Below are 25,001 nucleotides of genomic sequence, written 5' to 3'. Positions count from 1 at the left end.
TGGAATTAGGGGAGTTCGCATAATTAGAATCTATTAATTTATTCGCCCAAAGAAGTGTATTTTGGATTCGTGAGGTTTTTAAAGTGTATTTAACATTTTTTTAAATCATTGAAATTTGTTATTTTATAATTAATTTAATTTGTGTTTTTTTTATATTACATAAAGTATTTACAGTATTTACGATCAGGGGATTTCCCGTTTCCGAAATACAAGTGAAAACATGCATTTTCATTGTAAATATGAAGTTCAAACGAAGAATTTCTAATTGAATCGGACAACATTTTGGTTTTGAGCTTCTGAGCTACCAGGTAATTTACCAAACATTTATTAACACCAAATAAAATACACGTTTGCAGTGTAGCGTTAAAGTAAGCTCTAATAAATCGGAACGTATTTTACAAGTTTATTTGCTATACTTCTATGCAAAAACATTTTGTTTTTGTTAATTTTTTATTAAATGCATGCATTTCAAGCGTATGTACAAGTACAATGATACGCTTTTATCTGTATTCAGTTAATTTTTCGTCACTATTCTAATATTTAAACGGTTTGTTATTACTTCTTATACAGCTTAGCTTGCAATTTACCAAATCTTTAGACAGGTTCAATTAGATTAGACAGTATTTTATTTGGTAATTTAATCATTGAGTTGGACACGTAAGCTTTTAGCATGGCTGAAGAGAAAATCAAGAGACTGTCTGCCACGCACGCTCATCCCATTTCCTGTATATGCTGCTACTTCCTATTTCGTTCTGCATACAGCCTGTTGAGTGTTGCCTGCTGTTTGGTCTCTTCTATAGCTGTCTGTTGGATTTATTTGAGGTTTAATACAGTTGCAAAATGGGTTATTTCATATAGTGTTATATAGGTTGTTGGTAGTTAATCTGATAAGGAAAGGGTTGAATTTTATATTGTTGGTTTTATAAATTGTTAATTGGGTATCTTTGTATGTGAATGTTGTATAGAAACAGCAATATGAAGTTAGTAGGGGTTTGCGGTTTGCTGTTATTTGTGCAAGTAACGTCTGCTATCTACTTTCACGTTGGAGAGAGGGAGAAAAAATGCTTCATTGAGGATATAGCAGAGGAGACCATGTTGACCGCCAAGTACAAGACCATGGTGTATAACCAGGAGGCAAATGCCTTCAAGTTCTCACCACCTGATCTAGGAATGCACGTTGAGATTTCAGATCCAGACAAAAAGGTTGTGCTTTCAAAAACTTATGGTCCCGAAGGAATGTTTTACTTCACTTCACACTCAGCGGGTGATCATGAGATTTGTATGTACTCTAACACCACCAAGTGGTTCGGTGGACGGAGAATGAGGGTGTTCTTTGACATACAATCAGGAGAACATGCAGCTGATGAAGAAGTCACAGCAGAGAAAGGACAAATGGCTGCGCTTGAACAGAGGATTCAACATCTGATTGATCAAATTAAAATCGTCCAGAAAAACCAGAACTACCAAAGGTTCAGAGAAAAGGTTTTCCGCAAAACGAGCTCGAGAATCAACTACGATGTTGTCTGGTGGTCCCTTGCACAATGCTTGGTGCTGGTAGGCTCAGGGCTCTTTCAAATGAGGCATTTAAAAAGCTTTTTCATCACAAAAAAATTGGTTTAGTTTAAATTGCCCCACAATGTTTTGTTGTGTCACTTTTCTAGTTTTCATCAAGACAAGTCTTGTTCCATGTGCTGTACCTTTATGTTGTAAAATGTTATATTTGCTGTATATTTTATAACAAGTAGTTTAAATAATTTGAACCATAGTCGTTCTCCCTAAGTACCAACACAATGTGCAATCGTGTTATAAATTACTCCATCCACCAGAGCAAGTATCTATGTAGCTCTGGATCGTAAATGTTTTCACTTTTCATTGACAATTTGACGTTTTAAATTGTGTACGTTTTCATTGTTGTACGTGTAAGTTGTCATTTCTCACAGATTCTAATGTTGCATATGAAAGTTGCCACTACATTGCCAATGTTTCTGTTTACTGTGTTGTCATGTTATGTTTTGCCTTGCTAAGAACTGTTTGTTTTACAGAGTATGTGTTGTAAATAATAAATAAAATTTGGTGCATGTGACTGGTTTTGTATTTTTTTTGTCCATTTGCAGCACAGGCAGGGTGTGAGTCTTGAGATGTACTTAGATAGTGTATGCCCAGTGCTAAAAAAAGGACATCTTCTCGAATCATTTTTAAATAGACAGCAAAAGCACTTATGAATTTTTTTTTGCGTAGAGAACAAAACTTTATAGTTAGGCTACTTTTTGTTATATATTTATATAAGCAATATGCGTTTTAGTAGCCAAAAGTATTATTTTTTAGGTTTATTACTTCCACTCACAGCAAGTACCATGAATGCAAATGAAAATACATCAGTTCCCATAGTTTATGTTGGCAATGACGATGTGGGGAAACATATCAAGGGAGTTGGGCCAAAAAAGAAAGCAGTAGGTATGTAGACTCTACTTCTGTGTGGCTGATACAGAAGATCAAACAATTAAAATAAAATTCAATGCCTAACAAAAATCAGTGCAAAATTCTAATTATTGTAATATTTGTCTTCGAAGTACATAAGCAACTATTTTAATTTTTTGTATTACCAGTCATTTGATGATATATAATGCTGGAAAAGTTTAAATGGGATTATTATACCTTTGGCTTACTAATCCTGCATTACTAAGTCTGGATTGTATTTAACATTAAAGCAAAAGGAATTGCCCTGGTTGAAGCTAACCAGCTTGCACCTGCGTTTGGAAAGGGGGGGAAAGAAAATCAGGAGAATGTAAAAACTCCTGCACCAAAGTCAACAAGGAAAAAGAAAGTAAAACTCCACGACCCAACCAAACATGCTGATCCAGGTAAACAATATAATTCTTTCACTTTTTATGAAAAAAAAATTATTTACATATATATACATTTTTGTTTTAAAATAAGTAATCTTAACTAAGCACTAAACAATACATATTTGAAATTGCTTTTTTTTAACTTTTTGAGGTTAAACAAGTAATGTAAATGATAAAACTGAAAAAGTTCTGTTTATGCAAAGTTTTCATGGTCTGATTGAGGCAAATATTATAAACTAAAAACTATAAAGTTATTTGAACAAAAAAATTATTTGTTCTATTGAAATAACCAATCCTATTACATTAGAACCTCAAGCACAACCCGTAAATAAAGACAGCATGAACTTGTATTCATTTAAAACTCCCAAAAAATCCAAGCAAATGAACAAATTTGGTAAGAATGTATATCAAGTTCTGTAAAAGCAAATTGTAACCTTGTACCCCAAACAGCTGAAGAGTCGGCAAGAAAAAGTCGAGCGGGGAAGTTGGGAGGGAATACCACTGAGGTAAAATATTACAATGTTTAACAGTGCTTCGTTATTTTAATTCTTTAATACGTTTTATTTATTAAGCAGTATCTTACATTTTTTAACACTGTTTTTTTTTGTTGTTTTTTTCAGACAAAGAAGAAGCAAACCCCAAGAAAAAAAGGTTATCATGGTTTAGTTGGAAAATTACAGAATCTTTTAAATAAAAGTTGTGACTGTTACACCAAACATACAACATATAATGAAAGGACAAAAATTATTATTGTTTAAATTTGAAGAAAATATGCATAATGGCATGTGGAAAGCCTACTTTAACGAAAGAACACAACAGTTAGATTTTTAACATTGTTTATAATGTATTCACATCAGGTGATGGAAAATTCTCTCTTCGTTTGAGACAAGAAGAAAATGAATCCTCAAGTGGCAATGATTGCAGTGAGGATGAGAGTAATACGGATCACTCAGAAGAGGCAGAAGAAGAAGATAGATCTCAGTAAGTTATTTATCCTTCACATGTAAGTTTATTGATTAGTGTTGTTGTTAAACTCAATACCCCCATGGGTCAAGTTCAATCTTCTGTGTAAAGTAAAATTAAAAAAAATGTGTCTGAATTTGAGTGTTATATATATACTTGTTAAATATGAGGTGAAGTGGGTGAAGATGGGACACATTTTCATTTATTTTCTCGGCCAATTTGGTTGTAAATAAAGAACATTCAAAAAATTATGAAACCGTATCCACACGACTCTAAAATGGAGTTGTTAATTCTTTAAAACGCGATCTTGGCAGTTGGATAATATTAATATGTGCTAAATGTCTCCAGTTTTTCCCCACCTTACTATACTACCTTAGTAATTTTAATGCATGTTTAAAAAATTAACCATGAGAATTTCTTTTCTAGCCTGGTTTTATGCATATGTTACCCCTAATCCATAACAGGTTAAAAGTACCTTCTGAATCAACTGACGAAAGGAGACAATCAACGACCAATAGAACTTCACCAAGATTAAAATTAGTAACAACTTTTTAACATTTGGTCATGTTTTGATGTGTGGCTTTAAAAAAAATATTTGCAGCCGTCAGAAAGGGAATTATATTTTGATGCTCATGGTGGGAAGAAGGGGAAAGCAAAAGTTACGTCAGACCACACTTTGCAAAAACTTAAGAATCCAAGAATGGACCCTGACCAACTTAACACTGCACTTCAAAAGCACAGTTCAAAAGGTGGAGAGAAAATGTCAAACTTAAGCATTATTTGGTAGGGTAATGGGCTAATTTTTAAACCTCCTGGCTTACCCACATAGAATACTGCTTGATGTTTGTTTTTTAGTATTTTGGCTTGGCAACTTTGGTGTATGGAATTTATCTCTATGTTTACTTGTAATAGCAAGTTTAGCAACACATCAGTGAATATATGAAGGTTCAAAATAGTTTACCTTTTTTACATAAAATCCGAATCTCAGTTCCCTTAAATTCCAAAACCTGTTTAATATTTAGATGAAGCTTCTAATGTAGATGTTGCAAAAGCAAAATTATTTGATGGTTACAAATCATGTTTCAGAGAATGGATGTTTTATTTATGGTGAGTCTTCAATTAATGGGCCCAGAAAAGATTACATTCTGATGATAATATAAAAAGTAAAAACATTAAAAGCTAACTTGGTGTCAACCGCGCCTAACTTTAAATAAGTTTTTTAGCATTACCATTTAAGTATTTATTAATATTTGTCTGGCGTTTTGGTATAATGGTAGGATGATCACATCATAACCAAAGAATACGAGTTCAATGTTCAAGTTTACAATCCTTATTGGTGCCTGTGTGTCCTTGGGCAAGACACTTAACATAGTGGTAATGGATTGTCCAAATTTTCAGTCTTAAGAAATACCCAGAAAATGCAATTATCTAAAGATTACATACATAGTAACTTACACCCATATCCATACAACTGTCTTAGCCTTGCTACTCTCATTTAGTTGTTAAACTGTCAAAATAAATTTTAATATACATTTCATAATTTTAAATAATGTAATTACGGCTTCCTTCCAGTTCCAACTTTAACTTGCTGTTGTTTGGTTTGGGCTCGAAGAGACAAATTATTCATTCCTTCTGTGACTCAATGCTTAAAAACCAAAATAAACTTATCCTCAACGGATTTTTTCCTGGTTTAACTATTAAGTCTGTAAGTTGGAGCGGTTAGATAAGGTTTTGTATAATTACATACTTACACTGTGGCTTTACCGCTACATCCAAAAGCTTCCTTTTTACAGTATTTTAGTGTGGGCAAAAATTGTTTGTAATGGGTAAAAAAGTTTGGATGATCAATAAGCGACAATTTGTCTGAATGTGTTTTCTACAGTCTATATATTATCAGCCCTAAATAACTAAATAAATATTTAAAAACACATTAAAACTGCAAAACATGATTAAATCTTAAAATGTACAGTCTTAATGGTTCAACCAGATAATGAAATGTACAGTAATACATGGTAATATTAAGAAATACATGGTAATATTTTTATTATTAAGAAATACATGGTAATATTTTAATAATACAGTAATACATGGTAATATTTTTTACTATATTACATTAAATAGTTTATTTTACAAGTATAAGGCTTGTACTTCTTAACTTAATTTAGATAAAGGTAACAAATACAAACATACAGATCCTTACATCGATATGTGAAGATATCTTAGATGAAACCACAGCAGCTCATAGTCAAGATGAAATGTTGAACACTATTACCAAACATTACAACAGTGATGATGAAAAGTCTGGTACATCTACTATTACTTATGTATATCAAATAAAATTATTTAAAACAGTTATAATTTGACATGTGTTAAAACATGCTATGGGTAAAAAACTGCTTCAATGATAAATGTGCCGGCATAAGTTTCAATTTCCCATCCTAAATATTATAACAATATTGTTTTACCTTAACAATCATGAAATACAGATCACTTGTTTCTTATCATACACAACATTGATGGTGCTCCACTACGTACATCCAACTCACAAGGTGCTCTATGCAAGTTGGCCGATATTAAAAGGATTCATATTATTGCTTCAATTGACCATATCAATGCACCTCTGGGTGAGTTACATTGCCATGTTAAATATATATACAAAAATAAATGTGAATGAATGAATGATGAATGAATGAATGAATGTAACTTACTTTATCTTCGCGTGGCCGGAAAATGACAGTCGTTATAACACGGGTGTTCTGTTTAATACACCTCACGCCAAACTACGAATTACCAAGTATGTTACTTTGTGCCTGATTATTTTTTGTTGATTTTTTCATTTTTTTATGTGTGGCTGATAATTTGGACAATCCATTATTGACCACTAGATTGGAGTAATTACCATTATGTATCTGGCCCAAGGACACATACGCCCACAACGGTAGCAACGACGAGCCTTGAGCCCTTTACCTCTGGGTTTGAGGCATGCGCGCTAACCAACTGTGCCACGCCGCCAAAAAATATATTTTTATTTTGCTTGGCAGTGCAACGACACCTAGTGCTTGCTTATAAATATCTGTATGTTTTGTTATTTTTTATGTCTGACGATTTGAACAACCAATATATGACCACCGGATTTAAACAACAAAAATATGCATGACGTGAACCTCATATTTATTTTCAGCATGGGATCAGTCGAAACTGACAAGATTCAGATGGTTGTGGCACGATGTGACAACCTATGCATCGTACACAGCTGAAACTTCCTATGAAGGTTCATTGTTGCTTTCCAGTGCTGGGGCTGGTCTTGGTGCTCGTGGAGCAGCCCTTGCACTCAGTGGCCTCCTGCACGTTGCCAAGAGTTTGACATCAAATGCTCGAGGAGTTTTCAAGATTCTCATCGAACATCAACTGGAAGAAAAGGATGAGGAAGAAACCCAGGAAGGTAAGCATCTGTTGTGGGGGTTTATTTTCAACATTTTGGTTAGTTAAGTATATTGAAAACATAAGTATTTAGGAAAATGCAAATTATATTTGCCTAAAAAACCATGAAAAAAAAATTGTTTTCAGCGTTCTCATTTACGGACCTCTACCGAATTTGCCGCGAAAGATTTCTTGTGAACAGCGAGCTGACTTTGAAAGCTCATCTTACAGAATTTGTAGATCATAAGTTGGTTAATATTCACAAGGTATGTCAAGTCTGTTTTTAAGATTCCTTACATATGTTTACAAAACAATTAGTTGTGAATCTACTAATGTCTATCATCAGTAAGATGTAGGCCATCAGCAATTTCAATACACATTACATTCCAAAAAACAGCTTATAGACCACATACACCAAACGTTTGCCTATAGTAGCAATAAAAATGCCCTTTTGTTTTTTACAGGGTAGTGATGGTGGGGAATATTTGTCGGTACCTTTGGATCCAACCACCTTGAAAGAATATCTTGAATATGACTTTAATCAGTAAAAGTTGATATTATTACTGCCACTTCTCTATAGGACACCATATTTTTTTAATACATCTGAAACTGTCAGGTTTTTTTAATTTTGTTGAACAAAAGAAATTAAACATAACACAGAAAAAACAGAAACATAAAAAACTCTATTCATGAAGACGCAGAGAATCTTGAAGGTCATTCTCAAACAGTTCTGGATTAGAAATTGATTGACCAGGTTTGAGGTTTATGGCATCAGTTGAAGTTGTATACCGTTTCCACTGATCAGGTTCAATTGCATTGACAACTGGAACTTCTTTCTTTCCCATCTTACTGCAACGAAATTTATGTAGCATGTTTATACATATCCGTGACAGCACTATTTTGATTAGGTTTATGAAACATTTAGTTTTTTTCCTGCAATTCTAAATGAAAAACTAAAACCAAAAGTTAACATTGAGTTTGTTGTAGTTGTAACATTGCCTCACTTGTTCCAATGAAGACGCGCATGTTTAAATGGGAGCCAGTTCCTCTTAGCATCTTGTACCATTCTTCTCCACCTGGCTGCAAATGCTCTAGAGAAAGTAGCAGGTGCTCTAGGATTTGTTTTGTCGATATCAGAAATCGAAGCCACGATCCACTCAAATAGAAGAACTATGACACTCAGAGCAGCAGAGAGCAATAATAAATCCAAAACACCAATGAGACTTAACCAGCTTATTGCGGTCACAGAATTACTGTCGTCTTCTGCCAAACCTGTTAAGCTTTGTTAGTTTTGATTTTGAGGTCGTAACATAATTAATTACCATGGCTGCAAGTCTGAGAGAAGTATTTTTTGTTCAGTTCATCAAGGTATCCGTTTTTGGCAAGAATTTTTATGTGCTTTGATAGTTCCTCTGAAATTATATTTACAGTTATTACAAAGAAAGTAAGAAGAGTTATATTTTATGGATAGTGATTCATATCCTGGTAAATAAGCCACTAAAACATTTAAATCTATACCAAAGATTAAAATCACCTCTGTATGGCGATCCCTGTTTCAGAACAAATGCATATGATGTCGGTCCAAATCCCAGTTTAACTGTTTTTAAATGACAATCAGATTCCAAGGCAGCATGGTCCAACAAGGCTCCTTCCCATACAAAAGCAAGCTTACCAATCCTCACTTGCTCTAATGCTTTTTCTTGATTCGGCTGCAGTGTGTGATCTTCAAAGGGGAATGTGTTAAACTTAATACAAACCAATGTGATTTAAGTTAAAAATTGGACCTTTTCTATGGAAGTCTTATAGCACATTAATAATATAGTGAGGTAGGGAAAGATAAGACACATTTAGCCTATAATATCCAAATATCCTGATTTAGCCTATAATATCCAAATATTCGTGTTTTAAACAATTAACAGCAACCTAAGGGTGTCAGGGGAATATGGTTTTATAATTCTTTGAATGTTCTTTAATTACTGCCAAATGGGCAGCGAAAATAGAATAAAAAGGTATCCCATCTTCCCCCACACTACTATATAGAATACATAGTAATTTTAAAAGTAAGCTTTAAATAAAACATTTACGCCGAAGTCAAATAGATCTTAATTAAATATAGCATGTTATTTAAAAAAGAGGTTTATATACATTTATAACCAGGCATACGTGGGTCTAACAGAATCGCATCATAAAGTTTCTCAGCAATAGGATACTGTGAAGTCTTCAATAAAGTCTCAACTGAGCTTGATGATATGGTGCCTGGAGGAACATGGGTTTGAGCTACCAGTTCACGAACATTCAACAAGTGTGAGGCTTCTCTATTAAAGAAAATGTCATTGCAGAAAAACTAGTATGCTACAAGTTATTGAGTATTGTGCTGCAAGTATATGAAATAAAAAAAATCAAAAGCCACAGCAGCAAAAATCTTGACCAGTCAAAAATAACATTTATTCGATCTCACAAATGAAGTTGGTATGGTTAAACACTACAGGAAACCTGAAAAGAATGAAACCATCAGCATAACACATTCCCTTGGGATGATCTTAGATTTTGTATTTAAAACAAATAAGGATCACACTACTAGTTGTAAACCTCAAAAACTAACATCTGCATTTTACTACCAAACCTCACATTTTAATAGAAACGAAGGTGACCATATTCGCAGTGTAAGATGCTACGATGATCACGCCGACCATGTACCAAATAGCTGCAACAATTCGTGCCGACGGTGCGCGTGGGACACTCTCTGGACTCTGCCATAACAAACCAGCACAAGCGAAATAAAGTGCATTGCTAAGTGACATCTGACGCTGAGCTTTACTTCTGCTCTCTTCATCACTTTCATCATCATCAGTTACATTTGGTTTGGAAGCAATCTGTCTGTCTGTTGTTTTTATTATTAGCTATATATCGTTGCAAACACTGTTATATAGTTATAGATGTAATCATAGAAGTTCTTAAATTGTGTCTGACTAGAGGGAATAACACTGGCTTAATATCTCTAGGCAAGTAGCTTGCACTTTTTGGGGGATTATAAATTACCTTATTCAACTCCACCACTGATCAAGGTCTACATCTCAATAGCAATTTGTAATACTTAAGCTTATATTAATACCAACCGACGCTTCTGTCTCTCGACTCTTCCTTTTTTATTCTTACTGAATCTCTCTGTTTGTTTTCATTCTTCTGCGAAGGAACATTCACAGTTTAAATATAATACGAAAACAAAGACAAACAAATATTGTTGACACTTACCTCTTGCTTTGGGAAGATTGAAGATGACCTCCTCCGGAATAAAGAAGAGGATGAAACCCCAATCACGCTACTTCTTCTTCTTTCCATCCGGATGTTGGCTGCTTCAGCTTCATCACTTTGAAAATAATGTCCGTGAGCTCCGTACGGACTAAGGTGTGAGACGAGAGTAAAGAAGATGCCAACCACAAGAACACAAATTGCGATCACGAGCCACAGAGTCCATGTGAAAGGACGAAGGAATCCATAACGATCATACCCGGACATCATTCCTCCAGCAGCTTGAATGTCGATGATGTACTTAAGATTGGTCTGTGGTTTAATTTTGAATTTAAACATGGCTGATAAATTTGCTTATGTGTTTTTAAATAGTTTAAGTTGGCTTTAAATTGAACGTTTTGTGTAATGAATTTGCATATGTTTTAGATGGTTTAAGCTGGTATACCTACATAACAAAGACATGGGTCGCACAATCTAACAGTGAGGTGTTATTGTGTTTGTAAACATAAATTTTCTGTACGGCGCCGTAGTATGGCGGTTAGCGCGCCTGCATGTAACCCAGAGGTAATGGGTTCAAGGCTCGTTGCTGCTACCATTGTGGGCGTATGTGTCCTTGGGCAAGAAACTTAACAGCAATTGCTCCAACCCAGTGGTCAATAATGGGTTGTTTAAAATATCAGCCATACATAAAAAAATGAAAAAATCCCAAAAAAATAATCACCCACAAAGTAACATACATGGTAACTCGTAAGCTGGCACGAGGTGTTAAAACCCGTGTGATAACCACTGTCGTTTTCCGGCCACGCGAGGATAAAGTAAGTTAAACTCATTCATTCATTTTTTGACACATATCTCATATATGCAGTATGCTGTGCTATGGTACCATATGCATAGCTTACTGTATACCGTCTATAGGAATATGAAAATTAATGCTAAATACTCGCTTTATAAAACACTTCAGTAAAATCGACAGCTTTAGAACGCTCAGCTGTTAATGTGAATGGGCCAACTGCAATGTCAGCAAGACCATCTACAATTTGACCAATCAGTCCGTTCCACTGTCCAGATAATGGGTCACGGGCGCCAAACACTCCAGAAGGCATAGTCAACACTTCGTATGTGAAACCGATATCTTCTTGCAACTTCCTGAACAATTCAAACGAATAGCCAGTATATGTATTGTTGGCGACCTATAAGTAAAAGACTGAACAGTAAAAAAGATGCAGTATATTATGTACAAGCGAGACTTTACAATACATTTTCATCTTCTTGCATCACAAATGGAGGTGCATTCATAGTTATCACACGGATTTTACTGTTCTTAAGCATGTTGTTCAAGTTAAAAGAATTGTTTTTCAATGCAGTTAATTTGCTTTGGTTGTTCATGCTTAATCTTGAAGTCATTGACCAATTACCTTTAAAAAATCATAAGGTTTTAGTTTAAACAGTAATGCCTTAGGTGGGTAGGTAATAGGCCCAATACAGTTACCTCTACAGACAGCCTTTTTTTATAGCATATAATTCTAGAAAATAACAGAAAAAGTAAACTAGGCTGTTATCATGCCAAATAAGCATGGTTTAAAAAAACATCAAACTTAAAACACCACTTTCTTTATTTACTATACATTACTTTTTTTACTATAAACCCCCTTTTTCTTTAATTTAATTTTTTAAATTTACAAAACCTACCCACAGTTTGGCATGAACTATTATGCAAATGAACCACATCAAACGTGGGTGTTGACAAAACTTCTGCAGTTTTAACATCAAACTCTATTTTGTGACTGGCAATTCCTTCATTGTACTGATGGTTGGAAAGAATATGTTCCAGGAATAGTCGACCATTTTCCCATCCTATAATATAAATAATAACTGGTCAAGTGAGTTCTAAATACAACTTATGATAAGTAGCAAATCAGGGTTATATTTCGTTCAGTATCTAACACGGCCTTTGAAGGCTTTATGATATTACAGGTTTAACAAAATGGCATTCTGGTAGTTGCAAAATACTTTAAAATTAAAATGAACTATTTGCTTTGTTATCTAAATTAGTACAGCTCTGATTATGGTAATGGTGACTTGGTAGCAGTACAGTACAAATGAAATTACCATAAATAAGGTTGCTGCAATGCAATTATAATAAAATTTCTACTAACTTATCCCTGCTGTTGGTGCCTTTACAGATGTTCTATTTTCACTAAACAATGATTTTAATCCATAGGCAAATGCAAACAGACTATCCATGTATTTCCGAAATACAAAGTTATGTGGAATCTCTGAAAGTATAAAAATAGTTTAACTTAAAATATATTAGAAAAATAACTTTATTTGATCTTTCCAATAAATGTTATATAATGGAAAACAAATGATATTTATACTTGTAGCGTAATAAAGCAAGGGTGTAACACATTTTAAAATACAAATATATATAATATATATATTTAATATTTACCACAAGTTTTTAATGTTTCACTTAAATTTGTAGAGGGGAATGTTTGAACCAATGCAAATCCTGATTGGACTTCCAAACTTTGCATACCCTGGAACGTATAGATAGTTTAAATCCAACGATTTATTTACAACTGCCATTTTGATTTTATTCTGTCTAGGTATTGTTTCAAGTACTATGGTAATTGCTATTCAACCAATACGTCAGTAAATTGTGTGGTAAAATTAAATACTTAAAAATAATGTAAAAATTCCAACATTAAACTGTGTAAGATTCAAAATGATTAAAAATGAATTTCACCTTCATAGTATTAACAATATCAGCCCATAACAACCACACCCATTCTGAGTTGGTAAGACCACAGTTTTTAGCTTCATCAAGCACAGAATTAACCAATCTATCGCTTGTTAAAAGTAAAATAACACGTTGACCAGATTTTTTTATAGTTTGCATTTCTTCTTTGGTATCCGCTACTCCAATGCCAACTTCATTGAATGAAATGAAAAACTTCACCTGGGTTATTTAAACCTGTTATTTACATAATATTTTTCTATTGTCAGATTTATCTTTATACAATTTTTGCAAAAAAAACTTTTCCAGTAAAATTATACAATTACCAAAAAATCCAAAACTTTGTAGGCTATACACAGAAATATCATGTACATGTTATATTAAATTATTAGAATAATAACTAGAAGGATATAAAACGCAACTTACAGTTATGTTAGCAGCTCTTACACTTGGGTAGAAGTTTCTAGAAATGTCTCGATAATACTCGCTGTTCTCTATCAGGATGCCAACAGTTTTCCACTGCATTTCAAGAATCAAATCCACCATTGCGGAAACCTGTAGAAGCGATGTATAAGCTTGTATTCAATTTAAAAATGCGAATTTGTGATTAAATTAATACCTGATTCATATATCCCTTGGTCATTTTTACTAACATGGGAAAATGGGACATATAACTCTTTGTTGTGACGCGTGAAATAGGAACAATCTGTGGAATGTTCATTGCAGCAATTTGTGAGTGAAGTACTGTTACATCGTTCGTATGTATGGGACCCAGTAAACCCATTACTCCACTTCTCTTGTTAAGAGCTAGGCCAGCTTTAAATGCATTGACTCCTGTGTGATCGTATTCAAGAGTTGTGATGTTTGTTTGCAAACGAAGTGTGACATTTTGCAAAATGTTCGCGTTAATGTACTGCGTGACGCATTGCATAGAGCTTTCAAATGTTAGGTTACGTGGAGCAGGATATATAACGGCGATTTCAGCAATAGTAGCTTCTTCACACATGCAAAACGGCAAAAGTACAAAAAACAAAAGAAAACTGCAAAACCCGGTCCTGACATAACGACTTGCTGATTCCGCAGTCATTTAGCTTACTTGAACACAAGCATCAAGTAGTTTCTGAATTTATGAATAAAGCCTATAACCTTTAATGACAATTAACCAATTATATGCACATTTTCGATTAAAATCGTGTCTGAATTTTGAAAGGCAAACAGTACAACTTGTGTTTGCGCGCGGTTAATTAAAAGAAAAAAAGGAAAACAGGGGGAAACCCCGCGCAAGAAAGTTGAACGTGTGGTGTATCACGTTTTCCTAAAACGATTTTAGACGTTAATCTTTTCTGTGGTATGTGCCGTGTTTCCTAATGAGAATAGTTTGTAACGTGTTTGTATAAAGGCTAGGGTTGTAGTACTTTGAACTGATATAGCTATACATAGGACACCCATACAAATAAACATGATATCCAACTATTCAATTTATATACCCAGCTGGATAATTAAATAAAAAAAAACTTTTTAAGTTTTCTTTATGGTTGTATGTGTATCTTTTTATTATATTTGCAGAATCAACTAAAACTTTATGTGGAGAAGGTGCAAATAAAGTGAACCTTTGATAGTTTACAATGTTTGCCAAGCTTGGGCACTTAAAGTGCTAAGCAAACAGGGTTTTCTTGAATAATATTAAATAGCATAGTTTTATATACTTGCCCTGAATATTAGAGTTAAATATTCAGCTTTTAATGGTTTTTACTAAACTGTCACGTTCTAGGAAAATTAGCTATTGGTAAACCATCTGACGACGTTCCTAAACTCCCAAATGACTTCCTTCAGATGGGCGCCTGTGTGACTTCCTGTTACTGCATAATGGCGACAGCAAATCAAATGTTCTGCCTGCTATCATCACTTATGAGCAGATAGATTACGTAATTTTTGGTTTAAAATTTATAAATATTTTTAATTTTTAAAACTCCAAAAATATTTCACTAATTATAAAACTGGAGGTGGTGCATTTTTGAGTTATGTTATAAAGTTTTATTGTTTTGCCATACAGACAGTTTTAGGTATGTTTTTCCTAAGGCTGATTTTTCTGTTTGTTGTTGTCTTTAACTGTATCAAAGCACAAGACCCTGTTGGACACTTAAAGCCATTAGGAGAACAAACTCCACCTACAGTGCCTATTGATGAATTTACAGTAAGTAATTTTAATAAGAAACTGTATTAATTTAAAATAGTAAATTTATGCGGTGTAAAATCCAGATTATTATAAAACTGTGCTTTCCTTACAGATAGACAATGCTCCTCGTCCATACGACTTTTATGAGAACTATGTGAAGCCAAGTAAAGCCGCAATATTCCGAGGTGCCATGTTGGATACCTCAGGGTTTAAATTATGGACAGATGAATATATCAAGGAGAATTATGGAACTATGGAAGTTCGGACTGAGGGAAAGAAGGAAAAGGTTGGCTATTTAATTTAAATAAAAATATCTGTGTGTCTGTTTTGTGATCATGTTATTTTATTATGTCACTCTGTACTGTTATTGTTTTGGCAATCGGATTTTCTATCACAACTATCTGTTAATCAAATTAAACTATTTTCTGGATGCTACTAATGGCTGAGTTGTACTAGTGTTTTTCATCTTGCATAATAAAATTACTGCCAATATCCTGCCAGCTCCAACAAATGTATAAACAAAAGATAGTTTCAAGGCATATTCAGTCAACATAAAAACAATAGTTAGCTCAAAAAATTATAAATGGTCACATACAGCTCACAGGCATGTAATTACAAACTGTTATGGCATTATAATATAATTGGCCAACAAGTTTGCCATTCATACGCTTTTCATACAGAACAGCAAAATTCCTGTTGGTGTGAAATACTTGGGAAGAGATACAATCTCACACTTTGTAGACAACTATCACCTGCCTAATACAAGCATGTACATGGTGTCTGAACTACCAGAAGTTATGTTTAAAGAAGTGGGGGTGCTTCCTTCACTTGGTGCATGTGGTGAGATGGGAAGAAGATTTGTGGAGATTGATATTTGGTGGAATGGTGGTGGTGGAAGAAGTGTTATTCATAAGGTATATAGGAATATTTGTTGAAAACAGGGTTTCTTAACCAATCCTCCCACAATGCCACATTGCGACATGACATGCACAGTACAGCATGTGGCAGGAAAGTGACACTTCAGTTTCTAATTTGTTGAGGAAGCAGTGTAGTTTATTGTGGTGCCACTAGCATAACTCTTCGCATAGCATTTCTTTACATATGCTAATAAATAAATCTAAGCATGTCTCTAACAATAAATAAATCTAAGCTCTAACAATAAATAAATCTAAGCTCTAACAATAAATAAATCTAAGCATGTCTCTAAAAGACAAATCAAGAAATGTTGAGGAACGCTGTTTTCAAACTTTTGAGATTATGATGTATTAAATTAGAACACATTTTGTGTATTTTGTTACTGTTTTAATTGATACTTGTTAGCAGCATATTCTACAGTCTACACCATACATTAAGCTCTTGTATTTGCATACAGGATGCTTTTAACCAGTTAAATTGCCTGTACCGCGGAACAAAGAGCTGGAAATTGTATGAATATAAATATGAGAAATGGATTCATAAACACTGGGAACCAGAAAATGAAGTGGGAGGGTATGTTTTTAGCACAATATTTTATTTTTTTATCTGATTTTTTACGCTAACACTTTTTTAAAATAAAAAATGAGAGGCACCTAATTCTGCCTGCGTACTGGGGCAAGGATAGTAATTATAATACAGGAACCATATTATACATACCTCTTGCTTACTCACGTGTTACATGTATGTGAATTCAGTGACAGACTTTCTGGTATCTTTCTGTATGCTGCAAGTTTGGTAGCGTCTACTGGATTTTAGTAATTTTAAGATCTTCATTAAATATCTTGCCCAAGGTCTCGGAAACATGCACATGCAATGTTTAAACTTTTAGAATCATTAAACCGTTTCGTCAGTTAGGAAACAAATGCTCTAACAGAGTCTAACTGATCATTCAAATAACAACAGTGATGTGATGAATTAAATATAAATCGTTCTTCTCTCAGATTTTCAGAAGTTGATGTTGATGCGGTTGATCTTTACAAACATCCAAATATTGCCAAAATTCCATGGTCCAACATCACCATTAATGCTGGAGACTGCTTGTTCCTTCCTAAAAGTAGGAAATTTTATATTTTAATTGCAAATTTTCTGGCATGACTTCCAGTAAGTTCCAAACTAGGCCACTAGTGTGGCAAGGTAGGCAAGCCGGGGATTGAAGAACTGAATAATTCATCAAAAAGATAACCATTGAAGTAATATCTTACATTAATGTCATCTAAGCACTGCCTTCTTCTCCTAAAAAAACAGCCCTGTGCATATTTGTTTTCAAAGTTTTTTTGATTTGCTGACAATTTTTGTGTTTGTTTATATGACTCAAACATTTGTTATTTTAGGTTACTATCATCAGGTTCATTCTAATGGAGAACAAAATCTTGCTGTGTCGATATTGTTCAGCAGATTCGATGGAATTGAACATATTGATGTTTCGGACTGCACAGACCAAACAGGTTACTGTTTTACTTTTATTTGAAATATTAAGTGCTTAAACCTATATGTATTGTGTGTATATGAGCTTCTAACTTCCCAGCCATTTGGAAAGAGAATATTTTAATATTCTGGATAAACTAAAATAGAATAAATCAGCTTTTTTGCAGTTTTTTTTATGACTTTTAACTATTTTATTCCGGTACCCTTCTTGTAAACAGAAACTCAATGATATTTTTATAACTGTTTTAGATTACAAAATACCTAGACCATTAAGTGAGGCAGGTGTGATGTGGAAATGGTGTGGTACAGGAATGATGTCCATGGGAAATGGAGATTTTGAAGGAGAATACAGGTTGCTTAAACAAAATTTATTTACAATTTAATCTCTACATAAACCTAAAATTTGGACTTAATGTTTTAAATTAATATTCAAGTGTTTGATAACTTGAACCTGAGGCATTTTAACCAAAGACATTGGGTTCTCTCTGATTCATTGTTACTACCACAATTATCCTTGATTATATTACACATTACTTTAACCCAGGAATTTTAGGTGTTTACCTGTCCCTTCTGATCACAAGTTTTTTTTGCAATTTATCTTTTAGAATTTAGTATAAATCTTGACAAGTAGTGAAAATAAAAAAATCTTTTGATTGATTTTCGGTGATTTACAAGGTATTACGTTGATTTAAAAATGTCTCAACCAATAAATTGACATTCAAATGTTTAGACCAATGCTTATGCGAACAATTGCGGATCTTAATGAAGCGGGAATGGATTTCACGGTTGACAACATTGCTGAGCTGTCTGGTGGTCAAGATGAAGATGATGGAAAACTTCGTATTGGGAATTATGACAAGGTAAATATTTGGATGTGAAAGTTGTAAAGATACTTCTATTTCTATTTATTTGTTCTGCTATATGTACCATGGCAAGTATTTCATATCTGTCCTATGTTGTATACAGGCCTGTACATACATACCAACCGTTTTACATGAAGGCATGGCCGGAAAATGACATTTGCTATAAGACGGGTGTTTATACACCTTGTGTCAGCTTACAAGTTACCACCAATGTAACTTTGTAAGTGATTTTTCAAGGGGAATTTTTGTTTTATGTATGGCCGACACTTTAAGAACAACTTAGTGATATATTGGTCACTCACTTATTTGTAGCTTTACACTAAATAAGGTTATTGCAAGGTCTTTTTAGAAGTTTACATTTTAACTATTCACTCCCCCATAACGTACTTGGTAACTCCTAGACTGGCACGAGGTGTATGAAACAGAACACCCGTGTTTAAGACTGTCGTTTTCTGGCCACGCAAGGATAAAGTAAGTTACATTCATTTATTCATTCATTCATTCATTCAATTATTCCTACAGGCACTTGCTGTACTCGATGCCAATGGAGATGGAAAACTGACAATGGAGGAAGTTCAAAATGCAACATGGGATCAACTTAGAGCTTATGCACTTGAAGTATGTTTTAAGTTTTAAATATTTGCTGAAACTCTAAGCTACATTCTTGATCACAATTTGTGTTTTTTAAAAATCGTAAGCCTGTGAACTCCATTGCTGTTCTAGACTAATTATACTAATATTCTTGGTTGCTTTTTTCAATAACACACAGTATAATTTTTAAATTAACAAATATAAAAAAAACTTTAACTATGATTTTAGAGACAAGTTTGCACTGGAAATTTTTAACATTTTACAAAGGATTGCTTGGTTTATGAATCTACTTATCTCAGCTGTTTGACAAATAAAGTTTACAGATGTATTATTCATATTTAGGTTGAACCACATGAACCATCCAACTCATACAAGTTCGAATATTCCTACATATCTTATGACGAAGTGAAAATGATTTTAGACAACATCATACCTCAGTATGAAACCTTAACCAGGGAAAAATGGATAAATGTTTACACCAAAATGTTGCACGGTACAACCAACTTTGCAAACCAGGTAATTTTTTCTTCAAAAGGCCTTCATACCATTGCTTTAGTATTCAGTGTTTTAACTATGGAGAAGACTCGTTGTGCTCGGTACTGGCTAATAAATAATGTAGTTTATTCTTTCAAGTTTTTCTTTGACCCAAGTTAGGTTGAAAGACGTATTACATATTTCTGTGACTAAATAAAAGCCCAAAGCTTCTTACACTTGGACATTTTAGTATTGTACATCAATATTAACTGGATATTTAAAATGGTTTGAATCTAACTTATTTCTACTGATTAGACCCGTATACCAACAACAACCCACCTTGCTGATAAAACAGTTGTATAAAACAAGCTCATGCATATATTCAACAATTTTGTTCTGTTTCTAGATTTTCACAGGTCTTGTAGACTCTGAGGAAATAAATGAGGTGAGCACAAGTAACCTGACTGAGGATGTGATAAACAGAGCATTGAAGGAGTGGCTTGCATACTGGGCACCGCAATATTCCCCTACTGATATAAGACCAGGCACTGATAAGAAGATAGGATTAAATTATGAAGATGAAGATCCTGAAGAGGAACCCGAGGAGGATTATGAGGATGAAGAGGAAGAAGCGGAAAATAGGAAAGAAGAGTTGTAACTTTAGATGCTCTTTTTTATTTAGTTGCCAATGAGATTATCGTTTTGGATATTTTTTAATGAGATTCTTTAAACTAATTTTTGTTTACTGTAGAGTTTAATTGCAAAATACTTTTTTGTGTGTTGTTCGCTGTGCCAAGTATAAGAATACAGTTTCAGTAAAATTGGTATATTTTGGTCCTCTGTATATTATAGTAAGATTAAGCAATTTGTATGTGAAGGAAAATTTGGATTATTGAATAAGTATGTATGTTTATAGCATATATTGCTATAAAACAAAATCAAAGTTAATGTTGTGTTCTTTATAAGAACTACTTTATATGGTTTTGAATGTCAGTTTACAAATTGCATATTTTCCAACCCCTTGTATTTCAAAAGTTAATTATAAACCACAATTCAGAAAGTTATAGTGCATGTTGTATCTAATATATATTAAAATTGGTCAGTCTTATCTTTTATTGCAATGTTATCTATTAGGGATTTTTTTAAAAGAGATTTTATTCATAACTTTTAACTTGTGTCTAACCTTAACCTTGCATTTTAGTTTTACATAGTTATATCATGTGCAACACAAGCACCACTGCATGGCATTCCTGCCTTGCAAAATATCTTAATTTTAGTCTAGTCAGCAATCCAGCTGCTTGTGAAATCTTTCTATTGTGTTCTTGATAGGCGTTTCCTAAATGATTTCCTGCTTCCCAGATGTTTCCCAGTTGAAATGATTTCCTCATTAATTATCTATCATGCAATAGTTGAAACACTGTTAGGAGGATTAGGATTACGTTTACGACTTTAAAGTTGCAGATTAACTCAGATTTATTTGTATATGTAGTGCATTGATTTTATACAAGGCATATATTTTTCTACAGATAAGTTCAATATGTTGCTGCATGTTGTACTTTATCTGGCTTTAGTCAGTAACTATGGCAACGCAGAAGATCCTGTTGGACATTTGAAGCCGTTAGGAGAACAAACCTTGCCTACTGTTCCTATTGATGAATTTACAGTAAGTTTAAAGAAATAAATTAAATGGGGTCTTTGTTATGTATTTAACCTTTTAGGTTGACAATGCTCCAAATCCATACGACTTTTATGAGAACTATGTAAAGCCAAGTAAAGCTGCAATATTCCGAGGTGCCATGTTGGATACCTCAGGGTTTAAATTATGGACAGATGAATATATCAAGGAGAATTATGGAACTATGGAGGTTCGTGTGGAAGGAAAGAAAGAAAAGGTAATATATTCTCAACTCTTTTATTATTAGAGTTCCAAACAAAATAATCTAACTTAAATAAATATTACATATAGCCCTTCGAAGCGTAATTGGCTATACTTGTATTAAACAAATATATATTGTTATGTTTTAACAACTGTTGTTTTGTTGCTATATTGTGTCTTTTTGTTTAAAATATTTTAAATTTTTGCTACTGTGCCCGGACCACACTTTAAGTAACACTACCCTAATCGAAGAGACAAATAAAGGTATTATTATGTATCAAAACAATAATGCCTAATAGAAAAGCAATATTTGTTTATTTTATAGAACAGCATGATTCCTGTTGGCGAGAAATACTTGGGAAGAGATACAATCTCACACTTTGTAGACAACTATCACCTCCCTAATACAAGCATGTACATGGTGTCTGAACTACCAGAAGTTATGTTTAAAGAAGTGGGGGTGCTTCCTTCACTTGGTGCATGTGGTGAGATGGGAAGAAGATTTGTGGAGATTGATATTTGGTGGAATGGTGGTGGTGGAAGAAGTGTTATTCATAAGGTATATAAATAAATCGAATTTGAGTTGTTGTCTGTGAAAAAAGTTATGAAGATATGTCATTTAAATATACTACATTTTGTGCAATAAATATATTTTTCGCAATTCCCAGTACTTTATAAATTATTATTATATTTAAAAATTATAATGATAATATAGCATTATAAATTCATAAGAATGTTGGGGATTTTACAAAATCAAAGCAAAATATTAAAGCTGCATAAAAAAGATGTATAGACAGAGTATCATAGCACCTCATTAAAATTTGTATTTAGGATGCCTTTAATCAAATCAACTGTTTGTACCGTGGAACAAAGAACTGGAAATTGTACGAATATAAGTATGAAAAATGGATCCATAAGCACTGGGAACCAGAAAATGAAATTGGAGGGTAAGGGGTTATGTATTTCGAAGTATACAATTAATGAAAGTATACAATAATTCAATTGGTGTAATGTAGTTTTTTTGTATAAAAGTAAGTGCAAGGTGTGAATTTCTATAAAAAAAAACTATAGATTTAATAGGTTAATATGCTGAAAGTGACAATTTTAATTCATATACCTTGTAAAACTGTCCAAAAGAACTTTACGTGTTTTTATAAAGAAACCTATGGGATAAAATATGCTTGCTGTGTAAACAAAGCGGATTTTTTAAACTATTTAACAATCTGTCACATTCTTTAACAATGTTAAACATTTCCAAATTCAGATATTCAGAAGTTGATGTTGATGCAGTTGATCTTCACAGACATCCAAATATTGTGAAGATTCCATGGTCCAACTTCAGCATTCATGCTGGAGACTGCTTGTTCCTTCCAAAAAGTAAGACATTTTATGTTTATCATAAAGGATAATGTAGTTGGGTATTTTACGAAGAGTAGGAAATATTTTGGCGTTTCTAATTACTTTAAAAGACTTTTTTGTTGTGTTTTTGAAACAAAATTTCAGAAATTGTTTCGTAAACACACATCTCTCTATAGCCATTGCAATAACAGATACATGATTTTAATTATGAGAACGAATAATATCTTGCGCTTCAGAATAAAAGAGCTTCAGGCAATAATATGAAACAGCTATAACTTATAGAAATAACTGGGCCGAGAATCTGGTAAAAGCAATTAATAACTGCTGTCTTAGGTTACTACCATCAAGTGCTTTCCAAAGGAGAACAAAATCTTGCTGTGTCGATATTGTTCAGCAGACTTGATGGAATTGAACATATTGATGTGTCGGACTGCACAGACCAAACAGGTATTTTGATAAATAAGGAAAGATATAGCATGTTCAATTTATCTGTAAAATGAGAATGGCAAAAATCTGACAAAATATTTAAACAGATTACCAAACTCCAAAACCATTGAGTGATTTGGATGTTATGTGGAAATGGCAGGGTACAGGAATGATGTCAATGGGAAGAAGTGACATGGAAAGTTCATACAGGTAAACAAACCCAATAATGGTAAAAACATTAAACCTTTAACAATTTTGCATTTTTCAAGACCATCGCTTCTTCATGCAGCAGAGGAATTTGAGGGTGGCGTCACTGCTGAGGCGATTGCTGAAATATGGGGCTCAGAAGGCGAAGATGACGGGAAGATTCGCAGCGGGAGTTATGATCGGGTAGAGCATTGAGAGAATGTCACTTTAATGTTATTTATATAGTTCCTTGTGGCCAGTCATTTAATAGATCACACACTTAGCTAATTGGCATCACACATTTCCTGTCTATTCTTATAAGTTGAGGATTACGAAAAAGCAGAACAAAGCACTATTTCCATTGTTTTACTGGTGTAAATCTGAATTTGCTTGTGTTGTAAAGAGTTTTCTGCAATATATAGAGACTGTAACAAGATGTCTTCTTGCATTACTGTATTTAAAATATTTGTTCTAAATAGCGCGGTTTAAAAAGCTATCTGTATTTTGTTTAGTTACATTTCATGCAAACATGTTTTTTGTTCTATGTAGGCAATTGCTGCCATTGATACAAATGGTGATGGAAAGTTAACTCCAGATGAAATTACTTCTGCAACTTGGGCACAACTGCGTGAATTTGGAAGTGAAGTAAGTTTACCAAACTTTGAAATGAACAAAAATCTACAATACATTAAATTGCCAAATCATACTGTTTGTATATACCAAATTTATTTTATTACAAAACGATCTTTATTTTGGTTCAAAGTTCCTTACAATGCCTAAATAAATTTGTTTTAACCTTGTACCTGGTAAACTAATACCAGAAAACTTGGCATAGTTTACATATCAATTTCTTTATTTTTCAGGTTGAGCCTCATGAACCTTCAAATTCTTACCTGTTTGAATATTCCTTGATAAGTTATGACTCGGTAGTTGAAATTTTGCAAGTGGCAATAAAAAGGAAAGAAGTTTTAACCCGTCAACTTTGGGTGAAGTTGTACACACGTATGCTAAAAGGAACAGCGGAATTTGCAAACCAGGTATTTTTCCAACATAATTCTACTGTTGTCAGTCAGGGAATATATTTAAACAATTTTTGCTAAAAAAAGTGATAATTTTTCTGCAGTTTTTTATCGATTTTGCAGGTGTGCATCAAAATGCATTACATAGGACTTTTTATTAAAACAAGAAACTTATCACTGCTTTAATTTTCTTAAAAATGTCTTCATTTGTAAATTTGGTTGTAAAGACGAATAAATGAATGAATGAATGAATGAATGTAACTTACTTTATCCTCGCGTGGCTGGAAAACGACAGTCGTTATCACACGGTTTTAACACCTCGTGCCCAGCTTACGAGTTACCATGTATGTTACTTTGTGGGTGATTATTTTTTTGGGGGATTTTTTCATTTTTTTTTTCTATGTATAGCTGAT

The 25,001-nt window shown here is 33.4% G+C and overlaps 5 protein-coding genes and 1 long non-coding RNA gene across 8 annotated transcripts in view; 5 read left to right on the top strand and 1 right to left on the bottom strand.

Moving 5' to 3' along the window:
- The first annotated feature begins 185 nt into the window (after nucleotides 1-185).
- LOC100182471 (origin recognition complex subunit 2-like) lies at nucleotides 186-7,855 on the top strand. The gene is made up of 16 exons (XM_002131479.4): nucleotides 186-308; nucleotides 2,326-2,454; nucleotides 2,709-2,861; nucleotides 3,154-3,240; nucleotides 3,297-3,352; nucleotides 3,467-3,497; nucleotides 3,704-3,827; nucleotides 4,274-4,349; nucleotides 4,411-4,558; nucleotides 4,832-4,916; nucleotides 5,382-5,514; nucleotides 6,002-6,113; nucleotides 6,296-6,433; nucleotides 6,991-7,251; nucleotides 7,377-7,495; nucleotides 7,694-7,855. Exons 2-16 carry the CDS (start codon nucleotides 2,355-2,357, stop codon nucleotides 7,775-7,777), a joined length of 1,707 nt encoding a protein of 568 aa, XP_002131515.1. The 5' UTR covers nucleotides 186-308; nucleotides 2,326-2,354; the 3' UTR covers nucleotides 7,778-7,855.
- On the top strand, nucleotides 849-2,083 carry LOC100180128 (transmembrane emp24 domain-containing protein eca-like). Its single transcript, XM_002131471.4, has one exon. The coding sequence runs from the start codon at nucleotides 955-957 to the stop codon at nucleotides 1,618-1,620; it is 666 nt and encodes a 221-aa protein (XP_002131507.1). The 5' UTR covers nucleotides 849-954; the 3' UTR covers nucleotides 1,621-2,083.
- Nucleotides 7,835-14,380, bottom strand: LOC100182423 (glutamate receptor ionotropic, kainate 2-like). Of its 3 annotated transcripts, none has more exons than XM_018815688.2 (16): nucleotides 13,838-14,380; nucleotides 13,645-13,773; nucleotides 13,228-13,440; nucleotides 12,931-13,018; nucleotides 12,635-12,754; nucleotides 12,168-12,332; nucleotides 11,736-11,893; nucleotides 11,423-11,668; nucleotides 10,482-10,790; nucleotides 10,346-10,412; nucleotides 9,858-10,110; nucleotides 9,375-9,544; nucleotides 8,764-8,952; nucleotides 8,552-8,641; nucleotides 8,234-8,501; nucleotides 7,835-8,078 (listed from the first exon to the last, which is right to left on the bottom strand). In XM_018815688.2, the coding sequence occupies exons 1-16, from the start codon at nucleotides 14,303-14,305 to the stop codon at nucleotides 7,913-7,915; spliced, it is 3,099 nt and encodes a 1,032-aa protein (XP_018671233.1). In that variant the 5' UTR covers nucleotides 14,306-14,380; the 3' UTR covers nucleotides 7,835-7,912. The 3 variants fall into 3 exon arrangements, with proteins under 3 accessions (XP_018671233.1, XP_018671234.1, XP_026694371.1); XM_018815689.2 differs by having other exon boundaries at nucleotides 9,393-9,544; XM_026838570.1 differs by lacking the exon at nucleotides 9,858-10,110 and having other exon boundaries at nucleotides 9,375-9,485.
- Nucleotides 14,381-14,501: 121 nt separating this feature from the next.
- Nucleotides 14,502-15,270, top strand: LOC113475086. The gene is made up of 2 exons (XR_003396824.1): nucleotides 14,502-14,566; nucleotides 14,785-15,270. It is a non-coding gene; the product is annotated as an uncharacterized LOC113475086 (long non-coding RNA).
- Nucleotide 15,271: 1 nt separating this feature from the next.
- On the top strand, nucleotides 15,272-20,549 carry LOC113475085. Its single transcript, XM_026838573.1, has 11 exons — nucleotides 15,272-15,412; nucleotides 15,507-15,680; nucleotides 16,075-16,308; nucleotides 16,767-16,882; nucleotides 17,311-17,423; nucleotides 17,701-17,814; nucleotides 18,044-18,146; nucleotides 18,525-18,654; nucleotides 19,180-19,275; nucleotides 19,591-19,764; nucleotides 20,129-20,549. The coding sequence occupies exons 1-11, from the start codon at nucleotides 15,284-15,286 to the stop codon at nucleotides 20,378-20,380; spliced, it is 1,635 nt and encodes a 544-aa protein (XP_026694374.1). The 5' UTR covers nucleotides 15,272-15,283; the 3' UTR covers nucleotides 20,381-20,549.
- Nucleotides 20,550-21,131: 582 nt separating this feature from the next.
- Nucleotides 21,132-25,001, top strand: part of LOC100187235 — a 4,396-nt gene continuing 526 nt past the window's right edge. The window contains exons 1-10 of the mRNA XM_002131371.4: nucleotides 21,132-21,385; nucleotides 21,441-21,614; nucleotides 21,924-22,157; nucleotides 22,430-22,545; nucleotides 22,863-22,975; nucleotides 23,291-23,404; nucleotides 23,491-23,593; nucleotides 23,653-23,773; nucleotides 24,119-24,214; nucleotides 24,433-24,606. Of these exons, the coding sequence (XP_002131407.1) occupies nucleotides 21,260-21,385; nucleotides 21,441-21,614; nucleotides 21,924-22,157; nucleotides 22,430-22,545; nucleotides 22,863-22,975; nucleotides 23,291-23,404; nucleotides 23,491-23,593; nucleotides 23,653-23,773; nucleotides 24,119-24,214; nucleotides 24,433-24,606 (1,371 nt within the window). The 5' untranslated portion in view covers nucleotides 21,132-21,259. The remainder of the gene's footprint in view (nucleotides 21,386-21,440; nucleotides 21,615-21,923; nucleotides 22,158-22,429; nucleotides 22,546-22,862; nucleotides 22,976-23,290; nucleotides 23,405-23,490; nucleotides 23,594-23,652; nucleotides 23,774-24,118; nucleotides 24,215-24,432; nucleotides 24,607-25,001) is intronic.

Source organism: Ciona intestinalis, unplaced genomic scaffold, assembly GCF_000224145.3.
Source record: "Ciona intestinalis unplaced genomic scaffold, KH HT000098.2, whole genome shotgun sequence".
Classification (NCBI taxonomy): Eukaryota; Metazoa; Chordata; class Ascidiacea; order Phlebobranchia; family Cionidae; genus Ciona; species Ciona intestinalis.
The sequence above is the reverse complement of the archived record's forward strand: the minus strand, read 5'-3'. Positions and strand labels throughout refer to the sequence as shown.

Excerpts from the sequence above, each read along its gene's own strand:
- LOC100182423 (XM_018815688.2), bottom strand. The coding sequence starts at position 14,305 with ATGACTGCGGAATCAGCAAGTCGTTATGTCAGGACCGGGTTTTGCAGT. Across the intron at positions 12,333-12,634 it reads GGCACCAACAGCAGGGATAA|GATGGGAAAATGGTCGACTA; the intron begins GTTAGTAGAAAT and ends TTTATATTATAG. Across the intron at positions 8,953-9,374 it reads ACGTATGCCTGGTTATAAAT|ATCACACACTGCAGCCGAAT; the intron begins GTATATAAACCT and ends TCCCCTTTGAAG.
- LOC113475085 (XM_026838573.1), top strand. The coding sequence starts at position 15,284 with ATGTTTTTCCTAAGGCTGATTTTTCTGTTTGTTGTTGTCTTTAACTGT. Across the intron at positions 15,681-16,074 it reads CTGAGGGAAAGAAGGAAAAG|AACAGCAAAATTCCTGTTGG; the intron begins GTTGGCTATTTA and ends CTTTTCATACAG. Across the intron at positions 19,765-20,128 it reads CAACCAACTTTGCAAACCAG|ATTTTCACAGGTCTTGTAGA; the intron begins GTAATTTTTTCT and ends TTCTGTTTCTAG.
- LOC100180128 (XM_002131471.4), top strand. The coding sequence starts at position 955 with ATGTTGTATAGAAACAGCAATATGAAGTTAGTAGGGGTTTGCGGTTTG.
- LOC100182471 (XM_002131479.4), top strand. The coding sequence starts at position 2,355 with ATGAATGCAAATGAAAATACATCAGTTCCCATAGTTTATGTTGGCAAT. Across the intron at positions 3,498-3,703 it reads GCAAACCCCAAGAAAAAAAG|GTGATGGAAAATTCTCTCTT; the intron begins GTTATCATGGTT and ends TATTCACATCAG. Across the intron at positions 3,828-4,273 it reads GAAGAAGAAGATAGATCTCA|GTTAAAAGTACCTTCTGAAT; the intron begins GTAAGTTATTTA and ends AATCCATAACAG.